Raw genomic sequence first — 23,233 nt, forward strand, 5'->3', positions numbered from 1 at the left:
GAGAAGTGGCGAACAAATAGCGCCAGCGTCCTCTCACGTCAGGGTCCGGCAGTAAACAATACACAATTACAATTTAACACAAACAACCATCACAGTGATTGCTCCAGGCACACCCTCACTGTGATGGAAGGCAAAGAAAAGTCTTATCTCCTCCTCATTCTTCTCCCATGGTCAGGCAGTCAAACTGCTGCCTCGAGGCGATCGAGGCTCCCGACTTTTGAAGCCCCCACTGGGCGATGGAAAGTCCCATGTAGTTGCTTCTGCTCTATGTTTGCCAGATCTTATCTTATGATATTGAAATTGGCCTGCTGCCAATTCAGTCACTTTATTGCCAGACTGCCCTTATCCATCTCCATATCTACTTTGAAGCTTACTGAGTTAAGGTCACTATCCCCCAAGTGCTTGCCCACTGACATTTCACCCACTTGCCCAGCATCATATCTTAGAAGTAGGTCAAGCACAGCCCTACTTCTAGCAGGAATATCATATTCCTTTGAGCAAATCAACGCTTTGCATTCACTCTGCCCTTTCTGCCTTACCCTCCGAGTCCTTACATTAAAATAGATACAACTTAGCCTCCCACCTGCCTCATCACGCACGTCACCTCTGCCTACTGAACTGACCCATTTTCTTTCTGTATTTCAACTGAACCTCGCCCCTAACTGTACATCTAGTGTCCCATCCCACTGCCAAATTATGCCTATTGGCCTAGTAATGCTAGAGCACCCAACGGTGGGACAACAATGTATAAGAAGGAACTGCAGATGCTGGTTTACCTCGAAGACAGACACAAAATGCTGGAGTAACTCAGCGGGTCTGGTAGCATCTCTGGAGAAAAGGAATGGGTGACGTTTTGGGTCGAGACCCTTCATCAGACTGAGAGTCGGGGAGAGGGAAATTAGAGGCATGGTAAGGGATAGAACAAAGCAGAGCCTGCTTTGTTGACCAAGGAAAGGTGGAACCCATAATGGTCCATTGTTGGCTGGGGTCGAGGTGATAACAAAGGAATACAAATGCTGAAAATAACAAGAGGACTGGGGTGGGCTATCAATGTCCTTTTTAGGTTTGAGACCCTCCCTGCTGCAAACTTTAGATGGTTGCCTGAGACTCAAGGCATTGTGTACAACTGGGCAGGTATTACACAGTCGGGATCAAGTGTCCCAGTAATAATCTGAAAGTATAATTGCATGGGGAATGATGCGTCATCCCGTGCACCCTCGCAAGGGCGACTCATGCACACGAGTGAGTGTCTGATCATATTTCCGACATGAAACTAAATGTTTAATTTCAGGGAAAAAATTATTGTCAATTGCTTCACATGAAAAATACATATCGTGGAGCTGAAATTCTAAACGAGTTGTGATTTGCTTGATTTTCAAATCTCCTAGCGTTGGAGGAACAGTGTTGGTGTACATGTCACTTCAGCAGCTGGCATAACAGCCTTACATCATCCTAAATACATCAATATAAATCTGTATTGTATTCGAAGAAGTTTTTGTATATTATAGGTTTGATGTTTCGAGTATTTGTTTCCTTTCACATCCCATGAAATTTTAGCTATAAATAATAATCTTCTAGTACATAATCTATTTTAATTTCCTGTACTAATAAAAACACTTACTTGTTGAAATGAGTCTTCAAACAAGGTCTGCCTAGCAACTGTGATTTTTACATGACTGGGCAATGCGTTAGACTGCAAAAACAAAATAAATTGTATTAATTTACAGTATCTCAGAGAATACTGAAAACCAGCTCTTCAATATTTCAAAGGCAAAAATTTACATTCAATCCATTTCTTGATACTTCTAAGTATTACATATTTTGAGACGGTTTAAAATTAAGAATGCTAGCTGAGAATGAAACAAAGTACGAATTTACCTGACACAAGTACCGGAAGTGCGCTAACTTCCACCGAAAGCTACGTTCGTATGCGATCTGTGGGCCCTTTGCACTGCGGAAAAAGGTCTCATTTTACTTTTAAGAAAAAGCAAGTAGTAATTATGGAATTTTGTGACATAGATAGCTTAAAAAATTATTTATGCTTTGAATGATGAACCGTAAGAACACAGGAGGTAGCACCGATGCAGTCATCAATGTAACGGAGATAGAGTTCGGGGATAGGGCCAGTGTTCCCCTGGAACAGAGATTGTTCAACGCACCCTACAAAGAGACAGGCATAGCTGGGGCCCATAGTTACGCCTTGGACGAGGAGGAAGTGGGAGGAGTCAAAGGAAAAGTTTTTGAGGGTGAGGACTAGCTCCTCTAGGCGGATTAGAGTGTTAGAAGAGGGAAATTGGATGGTTCTGCGGTCGAGGAAGAAACGGAGGGCTTTAAGGCCTACCAGATGGGGGATGGAGGTGTAGAGTGACTGAACGTCCACAGTAAAGATGAGGGAGTGGGGGCTCAGAAAGCGGAAGTCATTGAAGAGACGAAGGGCATGTGAGGTATCTTGGACATAGGTCAGGAGAGGATGGACCATGGGGGATAGGATGGAGTTGAGGCACGTGGAAATCATTTCCGTGGGACAGGAGCAGGCAGAAACAATGGGTCTGCTAGGGCAGTTGTGTTTATGGATTTTGGGGAGAGGGTAAAACCAGGCTGTGCGGGGCTGGGAAACAATAAGGTTAGAGGCTGTGGAAGGGAGACAGCCAGAAGTGATGAAATGAGAAATGGTGTGTGAGATTAAGGCCTATTTTGATTTCTCATTTGCAAATATTCTTATTTTCATTCATTTGGCTGTGGTTGAGCCATTCATTGGCAATTCAGTACTTTATTCAAGTCAGGACGATTTGCCTTGCAAGAAAGTAACTTGTGGAAAATTGAGAGCCTCGGGTACATTCATTTAGCATTTCATCCTCAAACAGATCAAGTAGTTGGTGATTGTTAGGCTGAATTTGGGAACAATTCTAAATGCACAGGTTCAGGTTTGGAATGTGTGCAATTAAAATGAGGTTGGTCTTGAACTAGGTATTTAATTTTATACACAAGTACATATCCACTTTCTATCTTTCAATGTGCAAAATTGTCAGAAACATGAGTTGTTTAGTCTATTGTCACGTGTACCGAGGCACAATGAAAGGCCAACCAGTCAGCGGAAAGACAACTTAATTCTGAGTCTTAATTCTAAAGAAAACTGGGGAAATGACAACTGGAATACAGGTGCAGTGCATCAACGCATTATAAGGTCATAAGTGAAAGGAGCAGAATTAGACCATTCGGCCCATCAAATCTACTCCGTCATTCAATCATGGCTCCCTCCTAACCCCATTCTCCTGCCTTCTTCCCATAACCCCTAACACCTGTACTAATCAAGAATCTATCTATCTCTGCCTTAAAAATATCCACTGACTTGGCCTCCACAGCCTTCTGTGGCAAAGAATTCCACAGATTCACTACCCTCCGACTAAAGCAATTCCACCTCAATTCCTTCCTAAAGGAACGTCCTTTAATTCTGAGGCCATGACCTCTAGTCCTAAACTCCCCCACTAGTGGAAACATCCTCTCCACATCCACTATTCAAGCTCATTGTTTTGTTCTTTCATATTTGTTCAAGAATTAAACTTACACTGATGATTTTCCCGTGCGAGGGTCTTGGAAGGTAGTTGTTCGTGTATTGTGATCAACAAAATATCGGACACCTTCTCTTGTGTACCGAATTTCCCAGCCTTCTGGAAGTGGATCTTCATTTTGCAAGCTATACATTTGAAGCAGCAAGGAAATATGGAATTAAAACGTTAACCGGCAAGATGTAGAATAGAAAAGATGGGCATCTGCAAATCATTCTCGATATAAAATGAAAACACATGGCACATTGCTCTTTTTGAATAAACACGGAACCTTGACAGACGAGTGCCCCAAGCTTTCTTACAATGTCAAGTTGAGTTATGTTTACAATTCATTTTGTTATGTCTGTTCATTCCTTCAATATGTTGGGCCCTATTTATTTTCATAAGTTCAAAAGTGATAGGTGCAGAATTAGGCCATTCGGCCCATCGAGTCTACTTCATCATCAATCATAGCTGCTATCTTTCCTTCTCAACCCCATCCTCTTGCCTTCACCCCGTAACCCCTGACACCCGTACTAATCAAGAATCTATTAATCTCTGCCTTATAAATATCCATTGACTTGGCCTCCACAGCCTTCTATTTTCCAACAGATAAAATATAATTTGAATCTGTGCTTTGCTTTACCTATATTTTCATCCTTCTTCAAGCCTATATTCCTCCCCCTCCCCCCAAACCTCTTCCTGCTTCATCTATTATCTCGAGGCTTTTTCCTCAAAATATCCACTTATTATTCAATTCTTGCTTTCACCGATTTCAATCTTGCTACTTTGCACAATAAGCTTTATCCCAAGAGCTTTATCTCCTACTATGCACTGGCTCATCATGCAGATATAATAGCAAATTGTAGAAAGTAATTGATTCATAAATATTTTCAATCATTGACAGTAAAGCATTAAGAGCTATTGAGATTGTTTTGTTACTTATGCACAATAGTTTAAATCTAGTGAATTCACTTACAAATCCTCAGAAATTACACGTCCTTACAAATCATCTCAGAACAATCATCCATGAGAAATCAGCATTACCTAATTTTTTTAAATCATCATGAATTGGTTTTGTGTGATACATTAATTCATGGATTGACTTCTTTTTAGATATGCTCTTTGAAGTAAGAAAACATTCCTGAAATATTCAGATGATTCTCTAGAACATATGATTATAATAGAACATATGGGAAATTATAAACAATTTAATGAATATATTATTGCTTCAATTGGCCTTAAGGAACGCACATATTTACGTCTTCTTACCCCTGTGTTCTTGGATCCTCCCACTGAGTGGTCTTCGTATTATGATTCACAAAGTAAACTCTATCATTTGCATCCACCCTCCTCTCTGTTTTGGAGAGAAAATAAAGATGGCATAGGATTTTATTTTTATGTCCTTATTTCAAGAAAAGGAAGGACGTGTATGTGTGGTGGGGGCCGGATGTTGCATTCTGCATAATTAGTTGCAATTACAATTAATTCTCTCTTTCGAAATTAAGTAGGAAAAGACAGAATTTGGAAAAATCATGATGCGGTGAGAAAATTTAAACCCATCAATTCAGGATTTCATATTATTTGACTTCTACCTCCGTACAGTGAATAACCTGAAACTCATGAAAATAAAACAGAACTACAGGTGTTGGAAATATATGTCTTTCTTTCTGCATGCGTTAAAAAAAACTCCTTCGTACATGCCAGATTTCATCAATCATTTTGTACCTTATTGGCAATTTTGTTGGTTATTTAATTAATTGTTAATTATTTAGTTAAAGTCCAACATAATTTTCTTATCTAATATATCATTTTCACTATATCAATCAATAAGGAATGGATAGATGACGCTTCGGGTCAGGCCACCTTCCTCAGACTAATGCTGGGGTGAGAAAGCTGGAAAAAAGAGGTGGGAGTGGGGCAAAGCCTGGTAAGTGATTGTAGGATCAGGTTGGGGGGCTTATTGGCAGATGGGTGAAGATAGTTGCAAAGGCTAGATGTGATAAGGAGACAAAAAGGTGTCAGGTAAAGAAAGGAGAGGAATGATATGTAATGCCAGAGGAAGGAAAATAGGAAAATTCAATGTTTATGTAAGCTACCCAAGCGGAAAATGAGCTGCTGTTCTTCCAGTTTGCGTGTCGCCTCACTCTGGCAATGGAGGAGGCCAAGGACAGAAAGGTTTGTATGGGAATGGGCAGGGAGTTCAAATGGTTAGCAACCGTGAGATCCAGCAGGCCTGGTGGACAGAGGGCAGGTGTTTGGTGAAATGGCCACCAGATTCATGCTTGGCCTTGCCGATGTAAAGGAGGTCACATTGGTAGCGCCGAATGCAGTCGAGAAAATTGGAAGAGGTGCACATGAACCTCTGTCTCACCCGGAAAGGCTGTGGTCTATGAACAGAATGGAGAGACAAGGTGTGGGACAGGTGTTACATCTCCTGCAGTTGCAGGGGAAAGTATCTGGCAAGAGGACAGGTTTGGATGGGAAGGGATGAACAAACCAATGAGTCCTAGGGAAAATGGAACAGGGTAGCGATGGGTAGATGAGACTAGTGGGGGGAACACATTGAAGGTGGAAAAAAATTCTGAGAAAGATGTGTTGGATGCAGAGGATGATGGGGTGAAAGGTGAGGACTAGAGGACTCTATCCTTGTTTCATCTGAGATGAGGGGAGCAAGAGCCAAATTGCCAGACACAGAGACGATGCGGTTGACAGATCCATCTACAGCAGGGGGAGAGGGGGGAGGGAGAACCACGTTTACTGTAGAAAGAGGACATCTCAGATGTTCTGGAGTGGAAAGGATCATCCTGGGAGCAGATGCGGCAGTGATTGAGAAATTAAGAGCATCCTTGCAAGAGTATCCTTGCAGGAAGCAGCGTGGGAGGAGGTGTAGTCAAGGTAGCTGTGAGAATCAGTGGGTTTGAGAGTATTAATTGGACGTGCATGGTAAAGATGAGGTGATGGGTGCCTCGAATTTGGAAGATGTTTCAAGTAGTGAAGAGCGTGTGAGGTGTCTCAGGTGCAAGTTGGAAGAGACTGGACAAGAGGGATCAAGGTAGAATCAAGGTATTCAGAGACAAGTTTGATGCGACCCGAGCAGACAGAGACAAGGGAATCATCAGAGCAGTCCCGCTTATGGATTTTGGGAAAGAGATAGAAACAGGCAGTGCGGGTTTGGGGAACAATAAGTTAGGGGCAGTGGAGAGGAGATCTCCGGAGGAGATAAGTTTGGTGATGGTTTGGGAGATGGCAACCTGTTGTGCGTCAGTGGGGTCATGGTCAAGAGCTGGTGGCTGAGAGCTGACACCTGCCTCAGCACGGCGGAGGTCAGCCTGCTAGATGACCATGGCAAAACACAAGAGTGCAGGAGTAACTCGGCATCCGTGGAGGGAATGGATTGCGACAATTGTTTTTTTCAGGCTTAAGTCCTCTGTGATTAGACTACAATGGCAGATTTGAAGAGATTTGAATCACAGCTTCTCCAGTTTAGGATGGACAAAAGTCCTGAATAATTGACTTATTACATCTCATTACTTAAACTGTGAGGTATAATATTTATAAAATTAATTTCAAACATACCCCAGCCGGGTGGTAGAGGACCAAGTGGATCATTTTCTGCCGATAACATTGAGGCCTGTTGAAAAAAACACCCTAATTTAGTGCCCTGGATTTAAAACATATATTACATTATGTAAAGTGAGGCACCAACGTCACCAGCCCACAGTTCAAATACTCATCTTAATTTAATATTCAGCCTTAATTTGCTCTGTACCATTTATTCTAACCAATGCAAATCTACAAAGAGACAATGAGTTAAACAATGTTTCTCTCAAAGATAAAACACAAAGTGCTGGAGTAACTCAGCAGGTCAGGCAGCATCTCTGGAGAAAATGGATAGGTCACAAAGTGCTGGAGTAACTCAGCAGGTCAGGCAGCATCTCTGGAGAAAATGGATAGGTGATGTTTTGGCTTGAGACCCTTCTTCAGACAGTCTTCAGACCTGTCCATATTCCAGCATGTTGTGTTCTCTTGTGTATTAATCAGCATCTGAAGTTCCTTGTTTCTACAATGAGACATACTCTATTTCCTTCTACACTGAAATGCCTGGCACATGCGTTGTACAATTCATTGTATGAACAGTGGTAGCTGTAAATCTGACTTTTAATAAGCAGTAGAGTGGAAAATATATTTATTTGATAACTCCACCCCTTATTAAACTTCAAGTAGCTAAAAAGAAAATGCTAACATTATTATTTAAATTCTTTAAACAAGAAAAAACAATACTGGCCAAATTGAAAGAACAAGGCAAACAATTCTGGCTGTTGAATGAAAATACACTTTCTCACTCAATACTACAGAATAGCAATAATTTGCAGTAAAATAGAGACACAAGGAACTGCAGATGCTGGTTTACAAAAAAAAAGACAGAGTGCTGGAGTAAATCAGCGGGTCAGACAGCATATGATGTGATGTTTCGGGTTGTAAAAAAATAACTGCAGATGCTGGTACAAATCGAAGGTATTTATTCACAAAATGCTGGAGTAACTCAGCAGGTCAGGCAGCATCTCAAGAGAGAAGGAATGGGTAACGTTTCCGGTCGAGACCCTTCTTCAGACTGTAGAAGGGTCTCGACCCGAAACGTCACCCATTCCTTCTCTCCTGCGATGCTGCCTGACCTTTCGGGTTGTATACATCAATGGCAGTAAACGTTGCGTTTTGATGCAGATTAAATGAGGAAACAATAATAGTTATTAACTACCGAATAGAGGTATCGTTGGTTGAATTGCTGCATAGCTCCCTGTAACTGATTCCGTTGGGACTGCCATTGTTCAAAGTTCCTGACTGATTCCATTGTAGGCCGCTGCCATGTTGTTGTCCTGGTATTATGATCTACGTAGTAGACTCTGCCTCGATCATCTACCCGGCGTTCCCAACTAGGAGACAAAGCACCACCCGATTAGACTCGGACTCTCACAAACAGGCTCATATCAATGGCTAACTCAGTATCACTCACCCTGGTGGTAAAGGCTGTGGTCTCTCCCATGTTGTAGTTCTTGTGTTGTGATCAACATAATATGTTCTACCATGAGGGTCTTTCCTCTGCTCCCACCTTCAGAGAGTGAAATTAGTTTAGGAGAAATTTAATTCAAACAGTTTATTGCAGTGTTATACATTTATTATATAGTTAGGAGATAAAATGACACAAAATGGAATGACCAAGAGATAAGACATGAAATGTTTTAAGGAAGCAGTAGAGCTTTTTTTTAACAGAAAAACAAAATAAATAGATCTTTTCAGGTACTAGTTTAATCTCTTTATCCTCTTTACCAAAATTCTCCTATCTTGTCAATGTTACTTTTCTGCCCTTCAAATCCCATCAACGTTGCTTAACTTTTCATTGTTTCGTGAAGGAAATTTCGACTACAAACTGGATCTTTCACTGTTCTCATCGATAGTGATACTGGCAAAATCACATTTTGATCTGAACCTCCTTTTGCTTACCTTGTAACCAACCTCCCTCATTTAACATCTACGCATCCTAGAACCGTAAAATCTTCCTCACAATTCATCGCTTTCCTTCCAACACCAGAGTATAACATGATTTTCATTTATAATTTCAACTCTCTCTCAGTTCAAGCTTTCCTGTCTGAGTTCAATTTCCTCCTTTCCCCATTCTCTTCCTTAAAACATTTCATGTCTTATCTCTTGGTCATTCCATTCCACATGGCCTCAATGCCTTCATTGAGATAAAGCTGTTCACTGCAGAATATCCTCTATCCCCTTCCACTTCTGAATCCATCTATGAAAAAACACATCCTGGCTCATTTAGAAATACACTTTACACACTCAAATGCTTCATCTTTGCCCTCTTTCACAATCCCTTTCTCCCAGTTTTATTCTGTCTCCATTGTATCTTTTAGTTTATTTAGAGATATAGTGTAGAAACAGGCCCTTCGGCCCACTGAGTCGGTGCCGACCAATGATGACCACTACACTAGTTCTATCCTACACACTAGGGACATTTTACAGAAGCCAATTAACCTACAAACCTGCACGTCTTTGGGATATGGGAGGAAACCGGAGCACCCAGAGAAAACCCACATGGTCATAGGGAGAACGTACAAACTCATTTTAGGTAAACATCTGTTAATTCTAGGTCCTTGCCTTGTTTACGAAGTTCAATCAAGCAATATTACTAAGTCCCAGGTACGTGGAAGGAGAACATGATGGAAGAAATCTGCACGGCCGGGGATCCTGAACGTTAAGTACCTTTAATTGGATGAGCCTAACTTTAAACAATGGACAGCAAATATCCACTATTCAGATGCAAATCATATCCAGGCATAATCATCATATTAAAAGAGATATCAGAGCAGGGAGGGGTGGTAGAGTATATTAAAACCCAGGACTAAAATCACCCTTAAGCAAAGATTACAGACAATCTGTACCCATTATAAAATTATTAAAAAATATTTGCTGAGAACACAGATACTCTGCAAATTTATTATTTATAATTTTGTTCATTATACAAATTATTTATAATGACACGGTGCACAATTTTTCAAAGTGATGGATAATTCGAAAGTGTCAAATAAAACTTGAGTTACCACTCTATTATTTAGGGTGCCACGGTGGCGCAGCGGTAGAGCTGCTGCTTCACAGCGCCAGACACACGGGTTCAATCCTGACCGCAGGTGCTTGATTACGTTAGTTTAGCTTATTGTCATGTGTACTGAGGTACAGTGAAAAGCTTTTGTTGCATGCTATCCAGTCAGCTGAAAGATAATACATGATTACAATCGAGCCATTTACAGTGTATAGATACATGATAAGGGAATAATGTTTAGTGCAAGGTAAAGCCACCGAAGTCCGATCAAGGATTTTTCTGTAGGGAGTTTGTACGTTATGACTTGCGTGGGTTTTCCCCGGGAGCTCCGGTTTCCTCCCACACTCCTGACATACAGGTTTGTAGGTTAATTGGCTTTGGTAAAATTGTAAATTGTTCCTAGAGTGTGCAGAATAGTGTTAATGGGCGGTGAATCGCTGGTCGGTGCAGACTCTGTGGCCAAAGGGCCCGTTTCCTCGTTGTATCTCTAAACTAATCTAAATAATCTTTCCACAGACACTGGTAACAATAAGTTTTATGCCTTTCTATTTTTAATAGACAAAGTTGATGAGCGCTCTTGTACATACCCAGCTGGCAGTGGTTCTATGTTAATGCTGTTAGGCTGTTGTCTTACAGGCCCAGTGGATGCATTTGAAGTTGAATGTCTAGGTTTTCCGCTGTCTACTTCGGTATTGCTTCTGGCAGCAGAGTCTGTGGTGGTGTCCGTTGAAGAAACATCAGCAGATGCCCCAATGCATGTGCTCGGTGATGAAGTTGCGTTGTTGCCTGCAGCAGCCACAGTTGTTTCTGTTGAACTTGCTGTACACGTGGAAGGTGAAGTTGTGCTCGTAGTAGTTGTAACAGTTGTAGTAGTGCAAACGATGGGGATTGAAGTCTCTGTGGATTCTGTATTAATTCTACTGCCAGCAGTTATAGTCGCAGTTATTGTTGGTGAAGATGAGGATGATGCTGATGGAGGTGTTAGCGGTCGTGATGAAACTGCTTCTCCGTTCACTAAATCAAATTAGGCAAATCAAATTCAATCAAATTTAATTCCCTTAACTAAATACATATTTTCTTATAGAGAAGCCATGAATTCTTATTCAGTAGAAATGGCTAATATTTCCTGGTGCTTGAAGGTATGAAATCTGATACCATTGAAATGCATTAAAAAAAAGCTTCAAGGTCTCTATGAGATAGATTCCGATAGACTGCTTCCCCTAGCTGGGGAGTGTAGAATTACAAATCATATCCTCAAGATAAAAGGCCAGCTATTTAAGCATAAAGTGGCAAAAATGTCTTGACTGAGAAGATAATGGATGCTGAATCAGAATATAATTAAGACTGATTGACAGATTTTTGGCCATTAAGGGTATTAAAGAGTATGGGGATAAAATAGATGTGTGAATTTGAAGACAAAGTTCAATGGTGAACTGAGTGGCTGAGCATGTGTGAAGAAGCATATAGCCTGGTATTCACAGAACACATCGGTATTCCACAATCAAATCCTTTTAGAGCTTATATGTTGTATGTGTAGGAAGGAACTGCAGATGCTGGTTTACACCGAAGATAGACACAAAATGCTGGAGTAACTCAGCCGGACAGGCAGCATCTTTGGAAAGAAGGATTGGGTGACGTTTCATCCATTCCTTCTCTCCAGAGATGCTGCCTGTCCCTCCGAGTTACTCCAGCATTTTGTGTCTTTCTACATCATGTATGTGTCAGACGATATCAAACCTTAGCTGAGCCATAATTTCCTTTAACTAAATCATAAGCTAGAACATTGTCTTTAGCTGATGCAACAAGCCCCGTTTCTTACTGAACGTCAACCCCCAGCCTCTGACCCTTATGCTCTGTGCATAAAGACATTCTACTTGGATTTCCAAAACAAACACCCTGCCTTTGCCCCAAGCAAGTGTATTTGCAACTGAAACTTTTTTTATTCTGAGACTGCAATGAGGCTTGACATTCCCAGACTGGGGAACACCTCAACATCTACCCTGGGAAATCTTTGAAGAACAATGCATTTCAGTGAGATAATATTTCATCCCTTTAAGCTCCAGGGAATATAAACTCATTATACCATGTATTATTTGGAAAAAATCATTCGCACCCCTGTATCATAGACAGATTTATGCTTCACTTTATAAAAAATCCTACTTGTGAATGACAATAATGAATTTTCATGGTCCCGATGGAAAATCATGTTCTCACGGAAAATTACTTTGAATTGACATGGAAAGTATTAAACTAAATAATTATCTCAATTGGGATATAGATCATTCTAACCACAAACTCCTTATCTGGATCTGGTCATGTATGGGTTGAATAGGGCTTAACTTTATAATGTTTCTATTTCAAGACTATGGTGGAATAATGATTCCTCCATAAATACTAAACTACTGTTTATTTTGGTACATACAAGAAGTTGAATGAAGAATTCAGGGGAGATATCACAATTGAGTAATAGTAAAGATTCATAAATGAAACAGATTTTATAAGTAGACACAAAATGCTGGAATAATTCAGCGGGACAGGCAGCATCTCTGGAGAGAAGGAATGGGTGACGGTTCGGGTCAGTTCTTTCCTACAGATTTTATGTTATATACATCATCAAATTATGATGCCCCAAAACACAATGACAGTCTCAGCACGTTCATCTCATAGACAGAATATTATATTCACATCCAAAACTCAAATATAAAATAAAGGCTGATACTCTAGCTGTAGGTGGAAATCGTGTTTTCTAAAGGCGATCTGCCATTTCAGGTGGATTTAAAATGTTTAATAGCATGACTATGACCCACAGCACAAAAGGCACTACAGTTGTTATAGACAACATTTATTCCTCAATAACTGAGAAATTAAATAAAAACAAAATTGAAAAAGAAACAGATTTGATCACTAAAATAAATTATCTTACTTATGTCGCCACAGGAGTATATATTCAGCAACTCCTTTAAACAACAGTGTGAATAAGGCTAGATACAAAGTGCTGCAGTTGCTCAGCGGGTCAGGCAGCATCTCTGGAGGTATCACCCTTTCCCTTGCCAACAATGGGCTTGCCAGGCAACGCCCTGCCTGAGGTCCGTTGCAGTTGGCCCAGCCCTGATTTTTTTCTCACCTCCAGCTCTTCACACCCTCCCTGCAACCCCCTATTTTGTTGTCTATCTATGGTATAAACCGGCATGTACATTTTGCTGATTCTTCACACTCTCCCTGCCACCTACTTTCAGTCTGAAGAAGGGTCCCGACCCAAAACGTCACCCATCCCTTTGCACCAGAGACGCTGCCTGACCCGCTGTTACTCCAGCATGTTGTGTCTATCTTTGGTATAAACCAGCATGTGCATTTTGTTGATTCTTTATGAGATACTTTTAAAATATAGATTTTTCTACTTCTTAATTATTAAGAAATAATTATTGTCTATGAAAACAATAACAACTTTCCTGTTGTGCTTCAGGGTATTGCTATTGGACAGTTTAAATCCATCTGAAGTGGCAAGTTGCCTTTTCTGAATATAAAATGATTGCTGAGCTTCCTACATTATAACAGCGCTGAGATTGCAGATGCTTCAATAGGCCATAAGGTTCTGAGGAGAGGCAAAGTGCTGTATAAAACCAAGTCTCTCACTCTCTCTAATGGTACCAAACCTGCTACAAATCCTTACCAGTACTACTGGAACCTGGAGAAGCCGAGTCTTTTGGCGCCGTTGTATTTTGCGGCCTGGCTGCTGCAGGACAGGGAGAATGATTGCTTTCTCCATTCAATACCGGAGAATTGGATGCAGATTGCCGCGAAGAACTTGTTGATGGACTATCTGCACAGTTGAAGGTTTCAGTGTTGGATCTTATGGAAAAGAAAATCAAAATTAACACAAAGGAAGCGATTTCAAGTCCTAATTTTGTTCAATTAAATCTGCTTTAATTCAAATATTACGCTATGAATAAAATAGTTTCCATCAATTTAATTAATGGAATTCTCTATCAAGTATTCTCCTGAGAGGAAAACATTTCTATTACATGCGACTATCCATCCAGGGGAAATGATCGGGACTAAGTGCAACCCAGTCCTCTTCCAAAGTCCACATGCAGCAATTCTCACAGGTTAATACAGGCTGAGCATGAATGGAAACTACAGCCAACTTACTTTGTTAGAACACAGGATACTGAAGTAATTATTGTGCCATTATTCTACGGTCAAATGACCCAGACAAAACATGTGAGAAATGCTTTCTGTGTTCTCCTCACATGCGTCAAATCCTGCCTACCTATTTCATCATCAGCAAGCCTGCACATGCTACACTTTTAAGATTTTGACCTGGTTGTCAATATAAACTGTGGATTAAAATAGAGGATCCAGTAATGATTTTCATAGCACAAGGAGTTTAGTTCAGTTTATTATTGTCACGAGCACTGAGGTACAGTGAAAAGCTTTTTTGTTGCGTGCTGTCCAGTCAGTGAAAGACTATAAATGATTACAATCAAACCGTCCGCAGTTTATAGATACATGATAATGGTAATAGCGTTCAGTGCCACTCACTAGTTCAGGAGGTCAGCACCGCTCTCTAGTTGATGATAGGATGGTTCAATTGCCTGATAACAGCTGGGAAGAAACTGTCTCTGAATCTGGAGGCGTGCATTTTCACACTTCTGTACCTCTTGCCTGATGGGAGGGGGAAGAAAAGGGAGTGTGGGGCGAGGCTTGTCCTTTATTATGCTGGTGGCCTTGCCAAGGATGCTAATAACCTGCCAAACCAGACACAACCCATTATTCTTATTTTCTGCTTGCTGAGATTTAACTATTATCTTTGCTAACATGTTATCACTAACATCACAAGTCCTTATTCTCTATAAAACTACTTTTGTGGTACCTTATCAAATGTCTTTTGAGACTCCATTAATACTATATTCATTGGTTCTCCTTTATTTATTGTGTGTATTACATGTGCATATACTGCCAGGTTTCTTAAAGTCAATTTGCCTCCAATAAACATGATATTTCTGCCTAATCACATTATAATTTTCTACATGCCCTGCTACTACTTTCGTACTGATAAATCATGTCATAAGTGATAGGAGCAGAATTAGGCCATTTGGCCCATCAAGTCTTTTCCGTCATTCAATCATGGCTGATCTATCTCTCCCTCCTAACCCCATTCTCCTGCCTTCTCCCCATAACCCCTGACACCCATACTATTCAAGAATCTACCTATCTCTGCCGTAAACATATCCATTGACTTGGCCTCCACAGCCTTCTGTGGCAATGAATTCCCCAGATTCACCACCCTCTGACTAAAGAAATTCCTCCTCATCTCCTTCCTAAAGGAACGTCATTTAATTCTGAGGCTGACCTCTAGTCCTAGACTCTCCCACTAGTGGAAACATCCTTTTCACATCCACTCTATCCAAGCCTTTCATATTCGGTAAGTTTGAATGAGGTCCCCCCGCATTTCTTCTGAACTCCACCAAGTACAGGTCTAGTGCTGTCAAACGCTGTCCAGTCAACTGATCTGTAGTTCCTTTATTTTCCTCTCTCCCTGTTCCCTTGGAATGCAGTGCTATATTTACTAATTTCCAGTCTGCTAGAGCTGTTCACAAATTAGGAAATTTTGAATCATCATTTGACTTGTGATGCACTTTAAGAAGTCAAATAGAGGCATGTTATATAGAGTAAATAGTAAATCCTTGGCAAATAGGATTAAGGAGAATCCTAAAATATTTCATAATAGAAGAAAAAGGATAGCTGTGGATGTAATGGGCCTCATCATAGATTAAAGGAGTAATCTATGCATGGAGTTAGTGGATATCAGTGAGATCATACATTAATACATCTCATCGGTATTCACAAGGGTGTGGAAGCTAAAGAGTTAAGGGAGGGGTATGTTGATATCTTGGACATGTTTGTATGATGAAGAAGGAAATATTAGAAATATTGGTGCACACTAGGGTGGATAAATCCCCCAGGGCCTAAACTGGATCTATCCAGGATGCTAACGGGAAGCAACAGAGAAGATTGCTGGGGCGCTGACAGAGATTTTTGCATCTTTGTTAACCACACCTAAAGTACCAGGACATTTTATGATAGCTAGTGTTGTCCGTGCAGTCAAAAAAGGTTGCAGAAACTACAATAAACTACAGGCCGCCAAGCTTTACATCAGTAGTTGGGAAGCTATTGGAGAAGATTCTGAAGGACAGGATTGATGGTCACTTAGAAAAACAGGGTCTGATTTGGAGTCAGCATAGCTTTCTGCAGGGGAGATCATGTCTCACAATTCTTTCTGAGTTTTTTTTGAGGTTGTAACCAAGGAAATTGAGACATGGTTTACTTAGAATTTTGTAAGGCTCCAGAAGGTTAAACAAATGATCTAAAGTGTGTTGGCAAACTGATTCCAAAATTGCCTTGGTGATAGGAGACAGAGGGGATTTGTGGATGGGTGTTTTTCTGATTGTAAACCTAAAACAAGTAGTGTACCACAATGAACAGTGCCAGGATCTTTCTTGTTAGTTAAGTATAAATGACTTGGATGAGAATGTAGATGGCAAGATAAGTAAGATAAGGAGGAGGATGCAGGGAAGATTTTCATGAATGATACCTAAAGTAAATGTTACCCAATGTGTTATTATTTAATGCAGGCCCTGACGATCTAAAATTGAGGTGTGAAATGAAGGTTGTAAAAATACAATTCCAAGTTTAAGTAGTTTTCACAGAATACGATACACAGTGAACAAATGACAAGCGTTCCATTTCTACTGACAAATTCATTTTACTCTATATTTTCTGCACATCCAAAATTTTCTGGGAATATTTTGTCTATCCACTTCTTAAACAATTCTTGCAAAAATTCAATTTTATTTCAGACAATAGTATTTTTGGAGATTTTTAGAATAAACTTGTTTACATTTTGACTATTTCCCCCAAAAAGCAGATAAACTCTTACCCACACACCTGCTTACTACCTAAATATATAAAAACTTAAAAATGTTTAATTTTGAGCCATACTTTTAAAAGGACTTATTTTTAAATGGTGTAAATCCAACCATTAAAAACTTAGCAGCAAGCTATGCTGTTTCTAAAAATAAAATTAGTCTGCATTGACCTTATGTTGTATGGGAACAATGGTCAATTAACTTGTAAAATAAAAGGAAAGGTAATTTTTAGGATTTTCATTTATAATAACAGTGATTTATTTCCTGTGTAGATGTGAACACAACATTTTCTTCCAGATTTCAGTTTCGTTTATTGTCACGTGAACAGTGAAAAGCTTTTTGTGGCGTGCTAACCGGTTAGCAGAAAGCCAATACATGATTAGCCAGCAAATCCGATCAAGGATAGTCCGAGGGTTATCAAAGAGATAGATAGTAGTTTAGCACTGCTCTCTGGTTGTGGTAGGGTGATTCAGTTGTTTGATAACAGCCAACGAATATCACCCAACGAATATCACCTAACGAATATCTTTGAAGTGATTTATTTTTATCGCCCCAGATCACATTTATTGTTAGTTATCAGTAAGGAATTGATCTGGCTATATTTCAGTCAAAGTCTTTACACACCTTGTTCTAGCCCTTGTAGAAGATTCACTTCCATTTACGTGGATGGCGTCTCCATTCTGCTGAACTTCTGTGCAAAAGAAATTCAGTTATACGGATATATAATTAACAGGCTATTGAAGCTATTTTAAAGTAATTGGTAATACAAATGTAAAATATTTTAACTGTACTATACTGGCCAACTGGCTATATTTTATATTTACTCACTGGTTGCTGATGTATTACCATTGGGTACAGATTCCTGATCCACTGTCATGCCATCAAGGAATACAGTCAGATCACCAGTTTGTACCACCCCATTCTTATTTTCTAACGTCAGCTTCAACACTTCTTTAACATTTTCCACTAATGAAAAACAAAATAATTACAGCACACTAATATTTTGGTTGGTTATAAGTCTGCAAAAACAACACTTTGGAAAATTGTATATTTAGCTTTTAGCGAGAAATAATGCTAAAAACAAACTACAACTATGAACAACAATCTCTGTTAGAATATAGAAAAGTACAGGCCCTTTAGCACACAATGGCTGTGCTGAACATAATGCCAAGATAAACTAATCTCATCTGTCTGCACGAGATCCGTACCACCTCCCTTCACATTCCCAGCATATCCCTGTGCCTATTCTGTTAAATAAGAGTTTTTAAGAAAGAATAAAGCTAAACATATTTAAAGTGAGGCAAGAAAGAAATAGAATGCTAGTAATTACCAAAAGCTGAAGTTAAAAAGCCTGTTTTAAGGAACGTCTCAGAGAACTGAAGCAGAAATACCTAGAATTACCAAGCGGTGAAACTGGACAGCTCGAGACAACTGCCAATTAATGGCCAAAAGAGAGGGGAATACAAAATAGACAAGTTTGAGGTGAAACTGTGGTGTTGCTGTACCCCTTATATTACATTATCCTTGTATAACACCCTTCCAGTAACAGGTAACCCATATAGGAGAATTATTCTTAGTGACATAGTATCATCACAAAACTTACATTTTCTGTTGTGGGCTTCCAAAGCTTGGCCAATGTCTAAGGTTGCTTTCCCTAATAAAGCATCAGATTTTAATGTATGATGGCTCCAGACTTTAAACTCCAATTTGGTGTGTGGTGTTACATTCCTGCACATAGAAAAAGTGGATTGTAATACGGGTCTAAGCAATATAATTTTAAAAAAATGAAAAATATACTCAATCATATCTTGATTCATGGTTATTTTGAAAGATCATAGCATCCACTATTTTTTATATAAATTGTGACATTTTATGATAACAAACTAACATTTTCAATAGCTCAAAAGGGATATTTTATTTCGTAAATGTTCTGACCTTTCGAACTCTGGTGGCATAGATGCAGGCTAGATACAGGAAAAATGGTCCCGATTTTGGGGGAGTCCAGAACCAGGGGTCACAGTTTAAGAAGAAGGGGTAGGCCTTTTTGGACTGAGACGAGGAAAAACCTTTTCACCCAGAGTTGTGAATCTGTGGAATTTGCCACAGAAGGCAGTGGAGGCCAATTTACTGGATAATTTCAAGAGAGAGTTAAATTTAGCTCTTAGGGCTAACGGAATCAAGGGATACGGGGAGAAAGCAGGAACGGGGTACTGATTTTGGATAATCAGTCAATGATCATATTGAACGGGGGTGCTGGCTCGAAGAGCCGAATGGCCCACTCCTGCACCTATTTTTTATGTTTCTATGTTTCTGTGAAGAGTGTTTAATATACTTTGCTCAGTAAAAAATCAAAGGTGAAAAGTGAACTTACTTTGAGAGTTGATAAACCCATATATATGATTTATTCTAAAAAAAAAAAGTATTCACCTACTATATAAAATCAGAGAAAGCCACACAAAAAATGAAGAAAATCTCATGTTGGCATGAAGTTCAGAGTAAGGAAAGGCCATTTTGCATACACCAGGGTGGCATAGTGATAGAGCTACTGCCTTACAGTGCAGAGACCTGGGTTTGATCCTGACTACGGGTGCTTATCTGTACGGAGTTCGTACGTTCTCCCCGTGACCTGCGTGGGTTTTCTCCGAGATCTTTAGTTTCCCCCCACACTCCAAAGATGTACAGATGTGTGGGTTAATTGGCTTGGTATCATTGTATAAATGTAATATTGTCCCCAGCGTTTGTAGGGTAGTGTTAATGTGTGGGGATCGTTGGTCGATGGGGCCTGTTTCCGCACTGTATCTCTAAAAACAAAAAACTAAGCTGTCCCTTTCAATTGCTCACATATTCTATTATTGACTTCCGCACCCTATCTTTCACCAGTAGTCCCTAGACTGGGCAGTTTGGTATGGGATTCGTTTGGGTGAAGCCACAATTCCTATCCTCCTCTCTGTTCTTCAGGAAACACTAGGGATCTGTCTCCAAGATTGTTGAGGTGATATAGCATAAAACAGTTGGAATTCAATATCACAAAATATTTTGGTATTGTCTTCCCATTTAAACATAAGTTTAGTATTTTGCCTTCATAAATTTCCAGAAAATTCAATTTCACCAGTTAGACAGTCCAATCCCTTTGTAATTTAGTGATAGTTTAGAACATATTTTCAAACTTATATTAATATTTCTGAAACATCGAAAATAAACATTTGGCATTTTGCTTACATTATTAAGTGTTCATCCCATTTTGGATTGGATGAACTACTTGATTTTGCAGATTTCTTTAGTTCTCCATCTGCTGATAATTCCACATAGATTGCAGTTCCAAACCAATTCTTTCTTCTTTTTAGCTTTGCAGAAGCAACTATTAAGTAAAATTGTGGCACAAATTTAAGTAAATGCGGACAGAAGATCTCTTTGAAACTTCAGAAGATCAAAACAAAGCAGCACAACAAAATTTCAATTTGGGCAATACCATACTGACATGGATTACCAAAATTATTCATGAGTATTTTTCTTTGTTTCAATTCCAGAACAGTAAACCGTTCTCCATTTTATCCTAAATTATCTTTATATTATAGCTGCTATTTAAAAAAATACCCTATTAACATATAGAGTCATAGAGTCAGAGTGATACAGTGTGGAAACAGGCCCTTCGGCCCAACTTGCCCACACCAGCCAACAATGTTCCAGCTACACTCGTCCCACTTGCCTGCGCTTGGTCCATATCTCTCCAAACCTCTCCTATCCATGTACCTGTCTAACTGTTTCTTGAACGATGGGATAGTCCCAGCCTCAACTACCTCCTCTGGCAGCTTGTTCCATACATCCACCACCCATTGTGTGAAAAAGTTACCCCTTGGATTCCTATTAAATCTTTACCCCTTTACCTTGAACCTATGTCGTCTGGTCCTCGATTCCCCTACTATGGGCAAAAGATTCTGTGCATCTACCCGATCTATTCCTCTCATGATTTTATATACCTCTATAAGATCTCTCATCCTCCTGCGCTCCATGGAATAGAGACCCAGCCTACTCAACCTCTTCCTATAGCTCACACCCTCTAGTCCTGGCAACATCCTCGTAAATCTTTTCTGAACCCTTTCAAGCTTGATAATATCTTGCTGATCTTGCCCTGTATGTTCTCATCCAAATCATTGATGTAGATGACAAACAGTAACGGGCCCAGCATCGAACCTTGATGCACACCACCAGTCACAGGCCTCCAGTCTGAGAAGCAACCTTCCATCATTACCCTCTGCTTCCTTCCATGGAGCCAATTTGCTATCCATTCAGCTATCTCTCCTTGGATCCCATGCGATCTAACCTTCCAGAGCAGCCTACCATGCGGAACCTTGTCGAATGCCTTACTGAAGTCCATATACACAACATATAAAGGAAAGATTGAAAGAAACCCTCTGTTTTCCTTTAGATGGAAGTCAGAGAGAATCTGAATTAATTCTCTTCTCTTTAGTTATGTTACAGAAGTTGTTTTAATCATGCCAGACATGAGAACGTTATAGTTGTAGGAACACAAGACTAATCAAAGATTAGGAAAATACATTTTACTGATCCCTGAACATCTTTAGTATCTAAATTAGGATATCATTAAAACCAGTACGTCCAAAAATGATTTTACTTATTTGCTTTTTACAATTCATTCATTAAAATCGAAATTCCCTTATCCAATTTTGGCTTATTTTCATTAATGACTAGGGTCCACCTTTTTCCATACACTTTCATTCATAAAATGAGTTTAAAAAAAACCCAGTTTAACCTCTTTATACATATGTCAGTCACAGTACACTTGATAATACTCTCATTGCATGTACACGGACTAATGATGTTCCTTCAATTTGTCTAGTTATTGGCGTTGTGCCCAATTAACATAATAACAATGCAAGCCATAGATTCCAACCCTCTCCCTGGCATCTGACTGAACTAATACCAGACTACAGGTCCCGTCTGAAGTCTGAAGAGTCTGAAGAAGGATCTTAACCCGAAACGTCACACATTCCTTCTCTCCAGAGATGCTGTCAGTGCCACTGAGTTACTCCAGCATTTTTTGTCTGTCTACGCGTCCTCCGCAAGTTACCACGGGGTTCCATTCCCACAAACAGTTCATAACACAAACAGGTTGACAAGTTGGATATGTGACCAAGAACAGTATTCCCACAGGGTGGGGATAAATGCAGTCCCACAGCTGGCAAATCCATCCTGTCAGTGTCCCAAACACTCATTCTGATGTATAGGCAGTACATAGGTCGGGTGGTCATAAGTTGAGAGAAATGGTAGTTGCAACCTTGGTGTTATAGTTGACGCTGAGCTGAGTTTCAACCATATTTCCATGGCATCATTTAGTCATCTAGGGCAGCATGGTGGTGCAACGGTAGAGTTGCTGCTTTACAGCGCTTACAGCGCCAGAGACCTGGGTTCGATCCTGAGTACGGGTGCTGTCTATACGGAGTTTGTACACTCTCCCCGTGTCCGCGTGGGTTTTCTCCGAGATCTTCGGTTTCCTCCCAGAGTCGAAAGACGTACCAGGATTGTAGGTTGATTGGCTTGGTATAAATATAAATTGTCCTTAGTGTGTGTAGGGTAGTGCGGGGATCGTTGGTCGGCGAGGACTCAGTGGGCCAAAGGACCTGTTTCCACGCTGTGTCTCTAAACTAAACTAAGAAAATTACCAACTACATTCTGTCTGAGCTGAAATTATCGTAGGAATTAGTTCCTTTAAATATGGTTGTTCCATCCCATTTTTGGACAACTTCACATCTTCCACTCTCTGTAAGCTTAAGTGCATTTAATACTCTGCTATCCATATCCTAAATCAAACCAAATCCTATTCATCTAGTATTTCTGTGTTTGCTGACATACATCAACTCCTAGATAAACAATCTAGGGTAGAAAGGATAAACAGATAGGCAGAGGTTCACTTGCACCTCCTCCAACCTCAGCTTCTGTATCCGCTGTTCCAGGTGTGAACTCCTGTATATCGGCGAGACCAAGCGCAGGCTCGGCGATCGTTTCGCTGAATACCTATGCCCAGTCCGCCTAAACCTACTTGATCTCCTGGTTGCTAAACACTTTAACCCCCCCTCCCATTCCCACACTGACCTTTCTGTCCTTGGCCTCCTCCAGTGTCGGAGTGAGACCCT

At 40.1% G+C, this 23,233-nt stretch overlaps 1 protein-coding gene across 2 annotated transcripts in view; it reads right to left on the reverse strand.

Annotated features, from left to right (window-relative positions):
- wwp1 (WW domain containing E3 ubiquitin protein ligase 1) overlaps positions 1–23,233 on the reverse strand; it is an 85,529-nt gene that overhangs the window by 23,037 nt on the left and 39,259 nt on the right. Inside the window, exons 3-15 of one of the 2 annotated variants that reach the window (XM_078397246.1) lie at positions 20,301–20,439; positions 18,685–18,809; positions 17,910–18,047; positions 17,706–17,769; positions 13,823–14,001; positions 10,740–11,166; positions 8,560–8,655; positions 8,305–8,479; positions 7,125–7,179; positions 4,818–4,902; positions 3,566–3,694; positions 1,879–1,951; positions 1,622–1,693 (exon numbers count right to left, since the gene is read on the reverse strand). In XM_078397246.1, the coding sequence (XP_078253372.1) occupies positions 1,622–1,693; positions 1,879–1,951; positions 3,566–3,694; positions 4,818–4,902; positions 7,125–7,179; positions 8,305–8,479; positions 8,560–8,655; positions 10,740–11,166; positions 13,823–14,001; positions 17,706–17,769; positions 17,910–18,047; positions 18,685–18,809; positions 20,301–20,439 (1,757 nt within the window). Of the gene's footprint in view, positions 1–1,621; positions 1,694–1,878; positions 1,952–3,565; positions 3,695–4,817; positions 4,903–7,124; positions 7,180–8,304; positions 8,480–8,559; positions 8,656–10,739; positions 11,167–13,822; positions 14,002–17,705; positions 17,773–17,909; positions 18,048–18,684; positions 18,810–20,300; positions 20,440–23,233 lie in introns of both variants that reach the window. The other variant, XM_078397244.1, reaches the window with a different exon arrangement.

Source organism: Rhinoraja longicauda, chromosome 4 (assembly GCF_053455715.1).
Source record: "Rhinoraja longicauda isolate Sanriku21f chromosome 4, sRhiLon1.1, whole genome shotgun sequence".
NCBI classification, from domain to species: Eukaryota; Metazoa; Chordata; class Chondrichthyes; order Rajiformes; family Arhynchobatidae; genus Rhinoraja; species Rhinoraja longicauda.